The sequence below is a fragment of the Micropterus dolomieu genome, linkage group LG22 (assembly GCF_021292245.1).
Source record: "Micropterus dolomieu isolate WLL.071019.BEF.003 ecotype Adirondacks linkage group LG22, ASM2129224v1, whole genome shotgun sequence".
Lineage (NCBI taxonomy): Eukaryota > Metazoa > Chordata > Actinopteri > Centrarchiformes > Centrarchidae > Micropterus > Micropterus dolomieu.
Window position 1 is genome coordinate 11,107,252 of NC_060171.1, and position 12,696 is coordinate 11,119,947.

Genomic DNA, 12,696 nt, shown 5'->3' on the forward strand with positions numbered 1-12,696 from the left:
TTCACTATTCTATTCTGATATTGTTGTCTGACTTTGAATGTGAAGGCTGTGAGTTTGTCTTCTGTGAGGGTTGTTACATTTCACCCCTGTATACACTGTGTTTGAATATGTGAGACACAGAGAACGAACAATGTGTTTGCGCATGTTTGTGTACTGTTTGTGCATTTGAATGTGTTTGTGCAAAGAGAATATGAGCATTGGGGGGGATCTGTTTGTGTCTCGGGTTAGTGTGTGCTCATGGGGGAAGGATGGGTGGTGTCATTGTGTCTCTCGGGAGGTACGTGTGTTTGTGTTGTGGGGGGGTGTTTGTAGGTCTCGTAGCTCTCTGCTGGGGTGGTCTAGTTTGAGAACAAGGGAAAGGTTGTGTGTATGTGTACAAATGTGTGTGTGCAAAGGGGACATTGCTATCTATTCTAACTTAAGAGGAAGGCACATCTTCCTCAGCTGGCACAGTTCAGATGTAGAGATTGAGGAGCAAGAGGAGAAGTCACAGAGAGAAAGTGAAATGAGACAAGATAAGATGAGAGGACTGTGGCTGAATTTTGTCCCATAATAATCATCACACTATTATTAGCATCGTGGAATGGATTTTATCCAAGTTGAAGAAGTTGCCTGAGGTAAGTGTCTCTTTTGTGAAACTCATCATAATTCCTCTAAGGACTAGGCCTTCATTTAGGATGGCTAGGATGGAGTGTTTCTATGCAAAACATGCAGCGCGATAAAGACTGTAATACAAATTTACAGTATGAATTACAACAGTGTCAGCACAGTAACCTTGTAAAAGCATAAAAGCAGAAACAAATGATTCACATGCTGCATTATTATCTCCCGTAATATTTCTTAGATAATAATGTATAAAAAAGAGTCACTGCTAAATGTATTACTTTATTAGTGCAGTGAGTGAGAGAATATGTTGCCTATTTCTGTATTTTTGATCCAGAATCTATGAAAATGTTCTTGGATGTGCACACTGTTGATTCTGTTTGTCTGACAAAAGTGTTTTAATTGCATTACTGAAAAGAAATGTCGCAAAGTCAGTTTTAATCTTAGATTTTTGTTTAGTCCTTTATTAGACACCCATCCACAAGAGAACATATGGAGTATGAGGATGAAAACACACAATTTACGTACACTGGTGACATTTTGTTGTTTGCATGTCTTTGTTTACAACATTCTTGGGCAGATAGTAAAAACACATCCTGGACTAAATTCCTTAAGTAGGATGTGTGTAGCTTAACTTTGATTTCTTGTAACAAGTTGTGCATGTATAGCATTTACAGTGTTTGTGTCTGTTGCAAAACTTTAAGAATCTCAACGACTTTAATTTTCAGACCATCCAAGTCAACAGACTGAGGAAGAAGTGGAAGTGAACACAGGACAATCTACTACCAGAATTAAGGCCCTGAATCCTATATCTAAAACAATTGTCCGAGTGCTGGATGTCCCAGTGCTGGAGTTTTGGCTTTTTGCTTCCAGACGTTGTATTGACCAAACTGCACCAGTGACGAATGACTTTTTATAGAAACTAAGGAGACGGCTGCACAGATGTCAGATTCAGACTTCCTCACCTCCCCCTCTCCTTCTGCCCCTCCCCTCTTCTACTGTGACTACAGCGACTGGTCTCCCTCCTTCTCCATCATCCCATGCGTCTACCTGCTGGCCTTCCTGGTTGGTTGCCTCGGCAACAGTCTGGTGCTGTGGGCCTTCCTGGACCGAGCTGAGGGGAGGGGAACGAGGACCGGAGACAAAGCTGGAATTGGAAAGCTCTGTTGCTCTGGCGTCTTCAGAACCAGTCAGCAGAACATTAACAGTGCTGGTAGATTTAACCACGGCTCATTTCCTCAGAAGAACAAGGAAAACTCAGGACAAAGCTGCAGACCCTCCTCTCATTCCTCCACCACCTCCTCTTATCCTCCCTCCATCCCTCGTCCCTCCCGCTCACTGACAGACTCTCTAATAGCTAGCTTAGCGTTAGCTGACCTCTGCTTCCTTGTGACTCTCCCTCTGTGGGCGGTCTACACAGCGATGGGCTACCACTGGCCATTTGGGCAACCCCTCTGCCAAATCAGCAGCTTCCTCACTGCACTCAACATGTATGCCAGCGTGTTCAGTCTGAGCATGCTCAGTGTGGAGCGGTACTGGGTTCTGACAGGACGCCGGCACTCCAGCCACCATGCCCCACAGAGGTGCCCCAGCAGGGCTTTGTGGATACTTGGAGGGGTGTGGGTGCTGGCGGGGGTGCTGGCACTTCCTGGTTTGCTGCTGCGCTCTGTCAGGGAGGTGGAGCTAGACCATGAATCTGATGATGATTGGCAGCTAGAGCCAGTTCATCCTACTGACTCTGGATCAGTCTTTCTCTCTTGTCAGATGGATTACTCCATGCTGATTGGAGTAGAGCTGGAGGAGACAGATCGAGAGAGGGCGGAGATGTGGTGGGCGGCCGCCTTGAGTCTTAAATCAACTGTTATTGGCTTCCTGCTTCCTTTTATCATCTTGCTGGTCTGCTACTGCTCATTGGCCCAGCTCCTCAACAGACATTTTGGACGGGGCCCTCGTCCTGACCGCAGGAGGCAGCGAAGACTCCTCAGGGTCATTGTCACTTTAGTGTTGGCTTTCTTCCTGTGCTGGCTGCCTCTGCATGTTAATAAGACTGTTTCCATGCTGCTGGAGTTTGGTTTTGTCCATTACTCCTGCTCTTTAGATCAGCTTTTACTGGCTGCTCACCCATATGTCACCTGTTTAGCTTATCTCAACTCCTGCCTTAACCCTCTCCTGTATGCTGCCTGTGACCCGACATTCAGGAAGAGATGCAGAAGAGCTCTTCTCATGTTGTTCAGGAGAGGAGGAGAGCGAAGGGGGGAAAATAAGAGAAAGAAGGATGAAGGAGAGGAAGAGAAAGAGGAAAGGAGCTCAGTTTATCCCACAAAAACACAAGAGGAAACTGCAGATAGGACAGAGACGGGAGAAGAGGAGAGGGCGGTAGAAGTGGGTGGGATGGTTGCTGAGGAGTGAGAGGCCACATGAATCATGGCTCAATACCAAAAAAGATAATTGTTAATTCAGTGAAATCTAAATTCACACCAAAGAACAAGGACATCAAGCCATATTGTTTGTTGACAATAAAAGAGCATTGTATGTGATTTGTTTCTCAGCAGTGTTGTTGGGGACTGAATCTTCATAAAATGAACATTCATGAGGTCATAGACATGATTCCCTGCTTCAATCCAGATATTTCCCACAGAAAAGATGCCACCAGAAATAGAGTCCAGAAATAGAGTCTCGCTAGACCAAATGTTCTCATGTTATCTGATCTGTTTCTATATTTTGTACGAGTAATATACGCTGAGTTGTTTATTGATTTGTGTTGTTTTTCTATTAAAATGAGGATCATGTTAAACTCACATGTGTCTTCTAATTTTTTTTAAATGCAGTACATAGTACATATGGCTATAAATATGCCTATGTGAAAACTCTGGTTGGAATTAAGAGGAACAAAAACCAACAGCTCTTAATTATATTTAGCAAGATATTAAGCTCAGTTCCAAATTTTTTTGTCATTTCAACTGTAAAAAAATATATAATTAGAATAAAATAATGTTACTTCCAGAGCACACAAAATGTCAGATAATACTTAAAAGCATCAAGACAAAAACATCTTAATTTTTAATATAAAAATATTGTCCTTTGGTCTTTTTATGCATTTATGACTACCACTTCTATCCAAAACAAAGCCGTTTCTAGCTGTTTCTTTTTTCCATAAATATAAAACAATAATAAATCCTTTTATTTCAAAGAATAAATAAGAAGCCTAATATTAGTGACATTCTTTACAGAGCTTGCTTTAAGTCCATATTTCTGTTACTAAAGACTACAGGGGCGAGTTCAATCTCAAAACGTTTTGCAACGTTTTCGGACTGAACGACATATTTCCTTGCAACGTTCCGCACTGAACTTTCCCCAGGACTTTTGGCAGGAGGATCAAACCCTTTGGCAACTTTTATTTGGAAGTAGAAACTGTAAAGTCATTGGCTATATGGCAAGTTATAGGCCTACTTCAGTAGTAGAAGTCTATTTAGAAAACGGAGCACGCAATGTAAACATAATTATAATGTCGTTTTATTAAACGAGTAATAACTGTAATAATTGTAAATCATCAATAATGTACAGTCGTTTTTTGTTGTTTTTGTTTTTTATGTACAGAGCCTGTTTCATGACGGACATAAGACGGCGTTACACGTGGTCAGTATCAGCATCGATTCAACTTCACTCACTGGTCTAAGAAACAATGAAGATGGGAACAGCATTGATTTATGACGAGGAGATGACCAAATACAAGCTACTCTGGGTTGAGTAAGTACATGCCGGGGAAACCACACATTTCGGTGCATAGCATTAGCTAACATAATCAAATAAGCCAGAATTAATAACTTCCTTGAACATCTAACGTTACCACGGGTGTCTTAAGGCTGGGGGACGTTAACGTTAATTGGAGCTAGATAGGCTATAACCTGTTTAATTACTCTATGCTCAAACATTGATAAGTTAGTACAAGAAACGTTACGTTGCATTAAAGTTACCGTAACCGCAGGTAACAGCAGCTTATTTACGTCAACGTTACTACTTACCTGTAGCGTAAGTTCTATATCAGTGGTTACCTATTTTTAAAAAAATAGTTTTAAACGAGTAGATGCATCCTTCAAATGTCATTGATGGGGATTCATGTACTCAATTCAAGGTGTTCTGTGGAGTTAGTACTGTTAAATTGTTGTTACTGTTAGTGGTAGGAACTTAAGTTGCTGTTTGTTGTAACTAGCCCGGTCGATTATTAAGGAGCACCCTCAGTGTCAGCGCCAAGCTGGCCCTGTTATGTTTTTTTGTTTTTGTTTTTTACATATACATCGGTATAAATTAGTTTTGTGCAGACCTTTACTATTCTTTTGTTTGTGCTTGTGCCATAACACTTAGCAACACACTTAATTCTTTATTTCAACCAATTCAAGGCTTTTTCTCGGTAAACGTCTACCATAAGATCACTTTTTCATTTGGTGAAAGACAATTATTACAGGTGTGAATATGTGCTGTACTTGAATCGGCTGACTAAGTGATCATTATACATTAGATGTAAAAGTGTTTTTCAGTTGAATTAAAAGTGATTTTAAAAAAGATATTGTCATAACATTTCATTATATTACATATTATCATGTTAGGGAAAGGTTCACTGCTTTTTGACTTAATTTTCACCTCTGTTGTGCATTATCTACTTTAGGCTGTTTGTCCGCCAAAAGTGAAAAAAATTAAAATTACTAAAACTACTAATGAATTTAAGTTTGAAAAACTAATTTCAAATGATCCAACAAATTTAGTTGTGCTGAATGACGATACAGATCAAAGCCTTTCCTAGCATAACTCAACACATAATTCAAATTCAACTGCATTTTTCCCTCTCCAGCCCTGCATGTAAGATCGAGGTACCCGAGCGTCTGATAGTGAGTCATGATGCTTTGGTCAAGAACGGCCTAGCTGATCGCTGTGTCACTGTTCCTGTCCGCGAGGCGACAGAGACAGACATTCTGCTGGTTCACAGGTCAGTCCTGATGTTGACCAACTGGTTCAGTTAACTTTTCTACCTCCCCAGTAGGCTGAAATAAATGCCCAAAGTCACTTAGCGAAAAGTACTTTGATGCTTTCAACAGTGAGGAGTACTTGGAGGCAGTGAAGAAGACTCCACATATGACTCTGGAGGACCTGAAGGAGTTCACCCAGCAATATGGTGACGTCTACTTCCACCCAGTTAGTCCTACACTTCTTACTTGAGATGCAGCTGTTGTCATTTATCCATATCTCGCGTTTGTTCATTCAGTGGTGGTAAGAGGGACGATTCTCAGCTTCCCTCCTGGTTAACCATTCCTCTTTCACATTTACTGTTCTAGAACATCTATCACTGTGCCAAGCTGGCTGCAGGGGCCACACTGCAACTAGTGGACAGTGTTATGACCGGGAAGGTGAGGAATGGCATGGCCCTGGTCAGGTGAGGCTGGTAACCAGTTAAACACAGCAGTCCTGATATGTACTCTGATGCTACAGTGAGCCTGTATGATTCTCTTCTTTGTCAGCACGATTGCTTTTTGATTTAGTGGGTCTAGTGAGTCTGTTTATTGATAAGTTGATAGGCATGTTATTATTTGATCATAACTTTTGATATTCTAGTAAGTGTTTTACTAATTCATCATGTAAAGCTAGCAAACTCCGGCACGCTGTCAACACGACCCCAATCATTCAAAACAGTCACATCGCCAACACCTGAGAGAGAGAGAGAGAGAGAGAGAAAGAGAGTAACTCCTTCAGCAATTAATAAAATACGTGCAGTAGATGAGATGACCAATGTGTGTCAAGATCCACCAAATACAATAGAAACCTGGAAATAGAAACTTCTGGTCAAACAATATAAAATAAGTAATCAACAACAAATCTTGTAATAGGGGATGAAGATTTAACAGCAACCAGTGAAAGTATTATATGCAAACTAGAAATAATTCATATTGAAAGTAATCTTTACAATTTTTCTGTTTATTCTGCTAGTGAGGACAAACACAAAGTTAATTATTAAGAAAAGTTATGGAAATTGTTATGGAAATGAAACAGCAATAAAACGGGCTTAAAAGTCTGAAATTGGCTTCTTTTTCTACTTTTTATGGTAATAAACCACATACTAAGCATTTTATGTGCTTGTCGGTCTAATTAAGAAGCTGTAAGATGTCACTGTTTTCTCTGTATTGGCTAAATAGTTTATGAATTACTGGATGAAATCATGACCTGCATATCACTTGTTTGTCATTGTTGACAGACCACCAGGACACCACAGTATGCGCAGTGCTGCCAGTGGATTCTGTGTGTTCAATAATGTGGCCATAGCAGCTCAATATGCCAAGCAAAAATATGGGGTTGAAAGGTAAAATGATTTTAGATTATTTTGTTTATTTTTTGTATTTTGTTACCAAATATTTATTTATGTGTTTATGTATTTTCAGGGTGTTGATAGTTGACTGGGATGTACATCATGGTCAAGGGGTGCAGTACTGCTTTGAAGATGATCCAAGGTGAGTCTTTCCTATCAGGAGGATACTGAATTTGACATGTGGATGTTGGCATATTAAATTCTACATACTATAAATGTAATTCATTATACCCCCCCCTCAGCGTGCTCTACTTCTCATGGCACCGCTATGAACATCAGAAATTCTGGCCTCAACTTAAAGAATCAGACTACAACAGTGTTGGCAAAGAGAAAGGGGCAGGATTCAATATAAATGTACCATGGAATAAGGTTAGTGACCACAGGTATGTTGTTAATCCAAGGTTATTAGAAATCCTTAATTTAATTTTTTAGGTCTACTTTGTAAAAATTTTGCTTGCTTTATCCTAGACTCTACTTTTCTATTGATTGAAAGAATAGGAAATAAAGTCAAAACGTTATGGACTTTTTTGCTTTGACAATGTACATAAATGGTCTTTTAATAATGGTATTTCCTAAACATACTACAACAAAGAAAAAATGTCAGAACAAACAAAGTTCATTTTTAATAAATTACATTTAAGGCTGAAATGTGTGTTAATTATTCATCATCAAATAATCATGTAATGTATAAAATGTATCAAATTATGAAACCAAAGAAAGTTCCTGTATTTTTTGCCCTTATGATGTAAAATGTTAAATCCATCATTGAATATCAAATTTGTTACTGATTAATTATCAATCAACTGATTGTTAATGAACTAATCCTTTTAGCGTCAATCTCAAATTTGCTTTGATGGTTGCATGCACGAGTGTTGTGTATAAGAGTGTGTTTATTTATGAGGTCCCATTGTATAATTTCAGGTAGGAATGAAGAACAGCGACTATCTTTCAGTCTTCTGTCACGTCCTTCTGCCAGTCGCATATGAGGTTAGCCATTTTGGAAAATGTATATTTTGCCATCAGATAGTGATGTGTTGGAGATTATTAATTTGAGCGTGTGTTTTCTTTGTCATAGTTTTGTCCAGACTTGGTCCTGGTGTGTGCAGGCTTTGACTCAGCCATCGGCGACCCTGAGGTACTGGATATAAATGACCATAAAGCTTGAAATGCAATTGCAGTATTTCTGCAGATTTTAGTTTATATCTATTTTTGTGTATGCTGAACTTACAGTTACACTTTATTAGGTACTGTTGTACAATCTATTGCAATTCAATATAACTGCTCGCCATAAATTCTACGTTATCAAGTTTATAAATGTACTTATATATTTGTCATTGAGATTACAGTTAAACATTGTGTTGGACTGGACTACATGGTCTTATATTTTCAGGGTGAAATGTGTGCCAGCCCAGACATTTTTGCCCACCTCACTCACCTCCTGATGAACCTCGCAGGAGGGAAACTGTGTGCTGTGCTGGAGGTCAGGCCACACAACATATACTTAACTTCAACACAAACATATGAATCAATCTCAATAATTTCTTCAAAACACCTGTCCTCCTGGATTCACCATCATGAAGTGCTTTAAGAATGACAATTGTGTGAATGTTTTCCAGGGAGGATACAACCTGACTTCTCTCGCACAGTCTGTGTGTCAAACAGTGCAGACCTTGCTTGGAGATTCTGCGCCTCGACCTGCAAACCTCAATGGTCCCTGTGAAAGGTCAAAGCAAATAGTCGTGTGTGTGTGTGTGTGTGTGTGTGTGTGTGTGTGATAACTGTAGTGACTTTATTTTTTTCTTTTCAGTGCACTTGAGTCCCTTCACTGTGTCCGGTCAGCTCATAGGCGGTACTGGTCCTGCCTCAAACATGCAGGTATAACATCCATTTTGAGCTATTGCGGAAAAGAGAATTCCACCGATTTAGCAATGCACTCCTTTAACATGTTCGGACAAGGGCCAGAATTGTTGCAGAAGAATCAGAGATGATGTGGATTTTATCACACACATTCTTGTCAAAACCTGGTACCCACAATATAACTCTGCCATTGACAGTCTGAGATTTGGGTGTTTAATGCTAGTAGTGGCTAATGTAGTCTTGAGCCGGTAGGCTAAAGAAGTGATGAGGAGCAGGCTGCAGAGGTCTGATAACCTCACTTCTTTCTTTTCACAATGGAAGTTTTTTTTTTCTATTTTCAAAATTGTAGTATTCAGACCAAACGATGGCAAAAAGCTTTATCCAACTTTTTTAACATATGTATTCTCCGCGAGACCTGTAAACAGACATTGATGTGAACAATTTACATTTACAATTCCCCCTTTTAATTAGCCTTTAGAAAACAAGAGAGATGGCTAGCAGTACTTCATGATTAACCCCCTAACCCTAACCCTAATCACGTTAATTTGACATTCTCTGCCTTGTAAAATATTTCAATACTCCTTTCTGCAGCTGAACTACCCACCTCTGATATTAGCACAAAGCGCATTAAATTAGCAGAAGAAGAAGAGGAGAAAAGCGTAGAGGAAAAGCTGTGGCCAGATCCTCCAAAAAGAGTCACTCCTCCTATCCGCACTGCTTTGGTCCTCCCTGATGGTGTGGCTTGCCCAGACGGATGTTCACGCTTCAGCTCATCAGAGGGTCCTGACGCTGTCATAGTCAGCAGACTTAAGTATGGAGCTGTGTTTGGTGATGGTTCATCTCAATTAACATTATTCATAATAATGGATTTCTTATTATTGACACAGGAGGAGTTTATCATTGGAGGATTAGATTTTCAACAGAATACATATAATCATGATTTCATCTAAAACATTATACAAAAATGTGTTGTTTTTTGTCACAATAAGGGAGAATTTCCTCAAAGATACGGATGACCGCGATGCTCTCACAACCCTCTCCAGTCTTATTGCCCTCTTAGAGAAAATGGAGAAGAATGAGGTACAGTCAGGATATTATTTGCGTCTCGTCTTTCCATGTGCTCTGATGTGATCTGCTTGTAAATACAGTTTGTGCTTTGCTGACCTGCCTCCACGAGCTGCAAGCTGATTTTTTTTATTACATTTAATTACCGGCTCTCAGGTCTGCAGTGGCTTGGCGCTGGTCCGTGACGTCTCCATGGCGATGACTTGTGTTGTCCAGCATGCTGCAGCTGCTCCCAGCGACCGGTATAGCAATGTGGATGTAATCCATATGTACACTGACTGTGTGTTTTAATATTACTGACATAGAAAAGTGGTGTGTGAGGTAATTAGCGTGTTGTATAAAAATGTCAATTTGTGGTTTATGTGCAGGGCTGGGTCTTTCCTAAAACGTGGAACTATTTTTAAACAGTGTTGATTGTTTTTGTCAGTTGTGCAGCAACCAAATAAAGAGATTTCTGTTATAGATACAGTTTTAGCACCTAACTGCATCATAAATGATAAATGTCCCTCAGAAGTGAAGAGAAATGTTTAGAGTGTCCAAACAATTACAGATTAATGATGATAATATGAAATTGTAAAAGACAAGTTCCCTTTAAACAACAAGCTGACTTCACTGAATGCGAGTAAACCAACAGAGAACTTACGAGTGAAGTTTATTCAAATGCATTGTCAAGAGTTTTGTCGGATGTGATATGGCTTTATTCTTATGCAGGGTTTTGGTTGTGTGTGTTGGAGATGCGGTGGTCCCGAGTCACGGAACAGAGGACGGGTGATTATCGTTTGTGCTCCCTGAATTAGACATTTTGTCCCCAACACTGAACAATATAATGACAGAAATCTATCTTTCCATCTTTAGCAAAACACTCCTGGTGCAGTTCAGCAACAAGCAGTCAGAGGAACAGAAAAGCAAATATTACATTCCTGTGTGTCTGAAGAAGGTACTTTGTGTTACAATAGTAGAAACTACAATTAAGATTTGTCTATTCATATTTTCTGTGTGCAGGTATTCATTTACTATTTTATTATCTTTCTTTATGATCATATTACCGCTAAGTTCTCATATCAAGATCATGTCTAAATAAGTTTTTTTAAAAAGCTGGTAGGCAATTTATTTCATAAGCATTTTTTGTTATATTTCTTGAAATTCTATTCACATCCTGGCAGCAATCAATAAATCATGCTACTCCAGCTTTAATGTTTTTGCATGGGTGTTTCATGTGCAGGGGATGTGTGTGTTTGTTAGATAACAACATCCTAACCGTATTTGTTTGTCCTTCCAAAGGGCTGCAGTGACATGTCAGGGTTCACACAGGCCGTGTTGGGCCTCCTCCTGCCTCTGGGATACGAGTATGACCCAAGTCTGGTTCTGTTAGTTCGGACACCAGATAGTGGGTTGTGTGACGGAGTGTGGCAACAACTAACAGGCCTGCTGCAGGGCCTGGCACAAGGACACACACTGGTACTCATGCAGGTAAGAAGGCTGGGGCAAGTTCAATAAAAGCGAAAAGTGTTCATCTTTGGCATCATTTTTGGGGAGGTTTAAATGTCAGCGTGTTCTACTTTAGTGGTCAGTAATTTTGTGATTTCAGGAAGGTGAGAAGGCATGTGTTGGCCCCACAGCCTCCTCTCTCCTCGGGGGCGCTGCCCCCCCGCTGGGGCAGCTAAGTGCTCCTCTACCAAAAGATGTGGCGGCACTGGAAAGGCTGAGACACATACTCCAGGCAGACTGGAAGCTTCTGCAGACTACAGGTAAATTCTCAATGGCAGCATTGCATATCAACGTTACACATAATCTGACATCTACAGAACTTGAAAATACTTGAACAACGTTAATTGGAATTTCTGTCTCCTACAACAGCACCAGAAACCGGAGGAGGTGATGAGTGCTGAAGCCGATCCTGCACCTTTTTGTAAAGAAATCAGTTGAAGCACATCAATCAGAATGGCTATATAAAATGTTATTGTCTAAACTGAGTTTTTGTTATACACATTTTTAATGTTTTTTAAAAATGCATAATCTAAATGAATCACAAAATTGTCAGATTGATTTATAGCGTCTTTTGATGCATAGACACAACACAATCTAAGTTCTTTATCTTCTCTGGCTCCGTAAATGATTTATTGTTTACATCAGTAAAGTCTGCATTTCCTGGACAAATACAGGCCTTGAATTATGATGAGATGACAAACACAAATGGTTTTCCCATCAATAACTCCAACTCTTATTCTTTTATTAATTTACCTCAAATCTATCTTGTCAGAAGTTAACATTTACTCATTAATTTGTTGTCACCCAGTGATTATTACTGTTGGTAATTTTGTAATTCTAAATAATATAGTAGGCTTATCAAGTAATTATGAATGAAGGGTTAATGTGTCATTTAAATATTGGCTATTTCAATTATATTTGAATATTTTATCTCAAATTTTGTATACATGATTTCCAAATTGTACATTCTAAATAATGTCTGCGTTGATCTTGTTACAAACCTGCCAGTAATGTCCCATATGTCTGCATCCAACAGTATCTGGAAAAGATGGAGACGGAGGGTATAGAAGTACATTTACTCAAGGACTGTCCTTAAGTAGAGTTTTGAGTTTCGCATGTAACTTCCCTATTTCCATTTTATGCTCCTTTATCCTTTTTCCATTTTACTTAAATGATCACAATACTTAAGTTCATAGGATTTTCAGCTGCATCACATGGTCTTCATTTCTTGAGGTCCAGCATCTTGAACCTTTGAGATTAGTTTATCTCCACCAGATAATGATTCATTTGTTTGATGTCATATTTAACAATAAATTAACAAAATGAATATG

General features: G+C 39.4%; 2 protein-coding genes across 3 annotated transcripts; both read left to right on the plus strand.

Annotated features, from left to right (window-relative positions):
• Window positions 1-1,421: 1,421 nt before the first annotated feature.
• aplnr2 (apelin receptor 2) lies at window positions 1,422-3,012 on the plus strand. Its single transcript, XM_046037051.1, has one exon. The coding sequence runs from the start codon at window positions 1,546-1,548 to the stop codon at window positions 3,010-3,012; it is 1,467 nt and encodes a 488-aa protein (XP_045893007.1). The 5' UTR covers window positions 1,422-1,545.
• Window positions 3,013-3,971: 959 nt separating this feature from the next.
• On the plus strand, window positions 3,972-12,692 carry hdac10 (histone deacetylase 10). Of its 2 annotated transcripts, XM_046037755.1 has the most exons (21): window positions 3,972-4,093; window positions 4,201-4,350; window positions 5,450-5,584; window positions 5,694-5,790; window positions 5,931-6,028; window positions 6,845-6,949; window positions 7,029-7,097; window positions 7,198-7,324; window positions 7,877-7,942; window positions 8,031-8,090; window positions 8,346-8,435; window positions 8,572-8,678; window positions 8,763-8,830; window positions 9,404-9,623; window positions 9,802-9,892; window positions 10,034-10,119; window positions 10,589-10,645; window positions 10,733-10,814; window positions 11,159-11,347; window positions 11,466-11,625; window positions 11,735-12,692. In XM_046037755.1, exons 2-21 carry the CDS (start codon window positions 4,286-4,288, stop codon window positions 11,764-11,766), a joined length of 2,004 nt encoding a protein of 667 aa, XP_045893711.1. In that variant the 5' UTR covers window positions 3,972-4,093; window positions 4,201-4,285; the 3' UTR covers window positions 11,767-12,692. The 2 variants fall into 2 exon arrangements, with proteins under 2 accessions (XP_045893711.1, XP_045893712.1); XM_046037756.1 differs by lacking the exons at window positions 3,972-4,093; window positions 4,201-4,350 and adding an exon at window positions 4,919-5,065.
• Window positions 12,693-12,696: the final 4 nt, after the last annotated feature.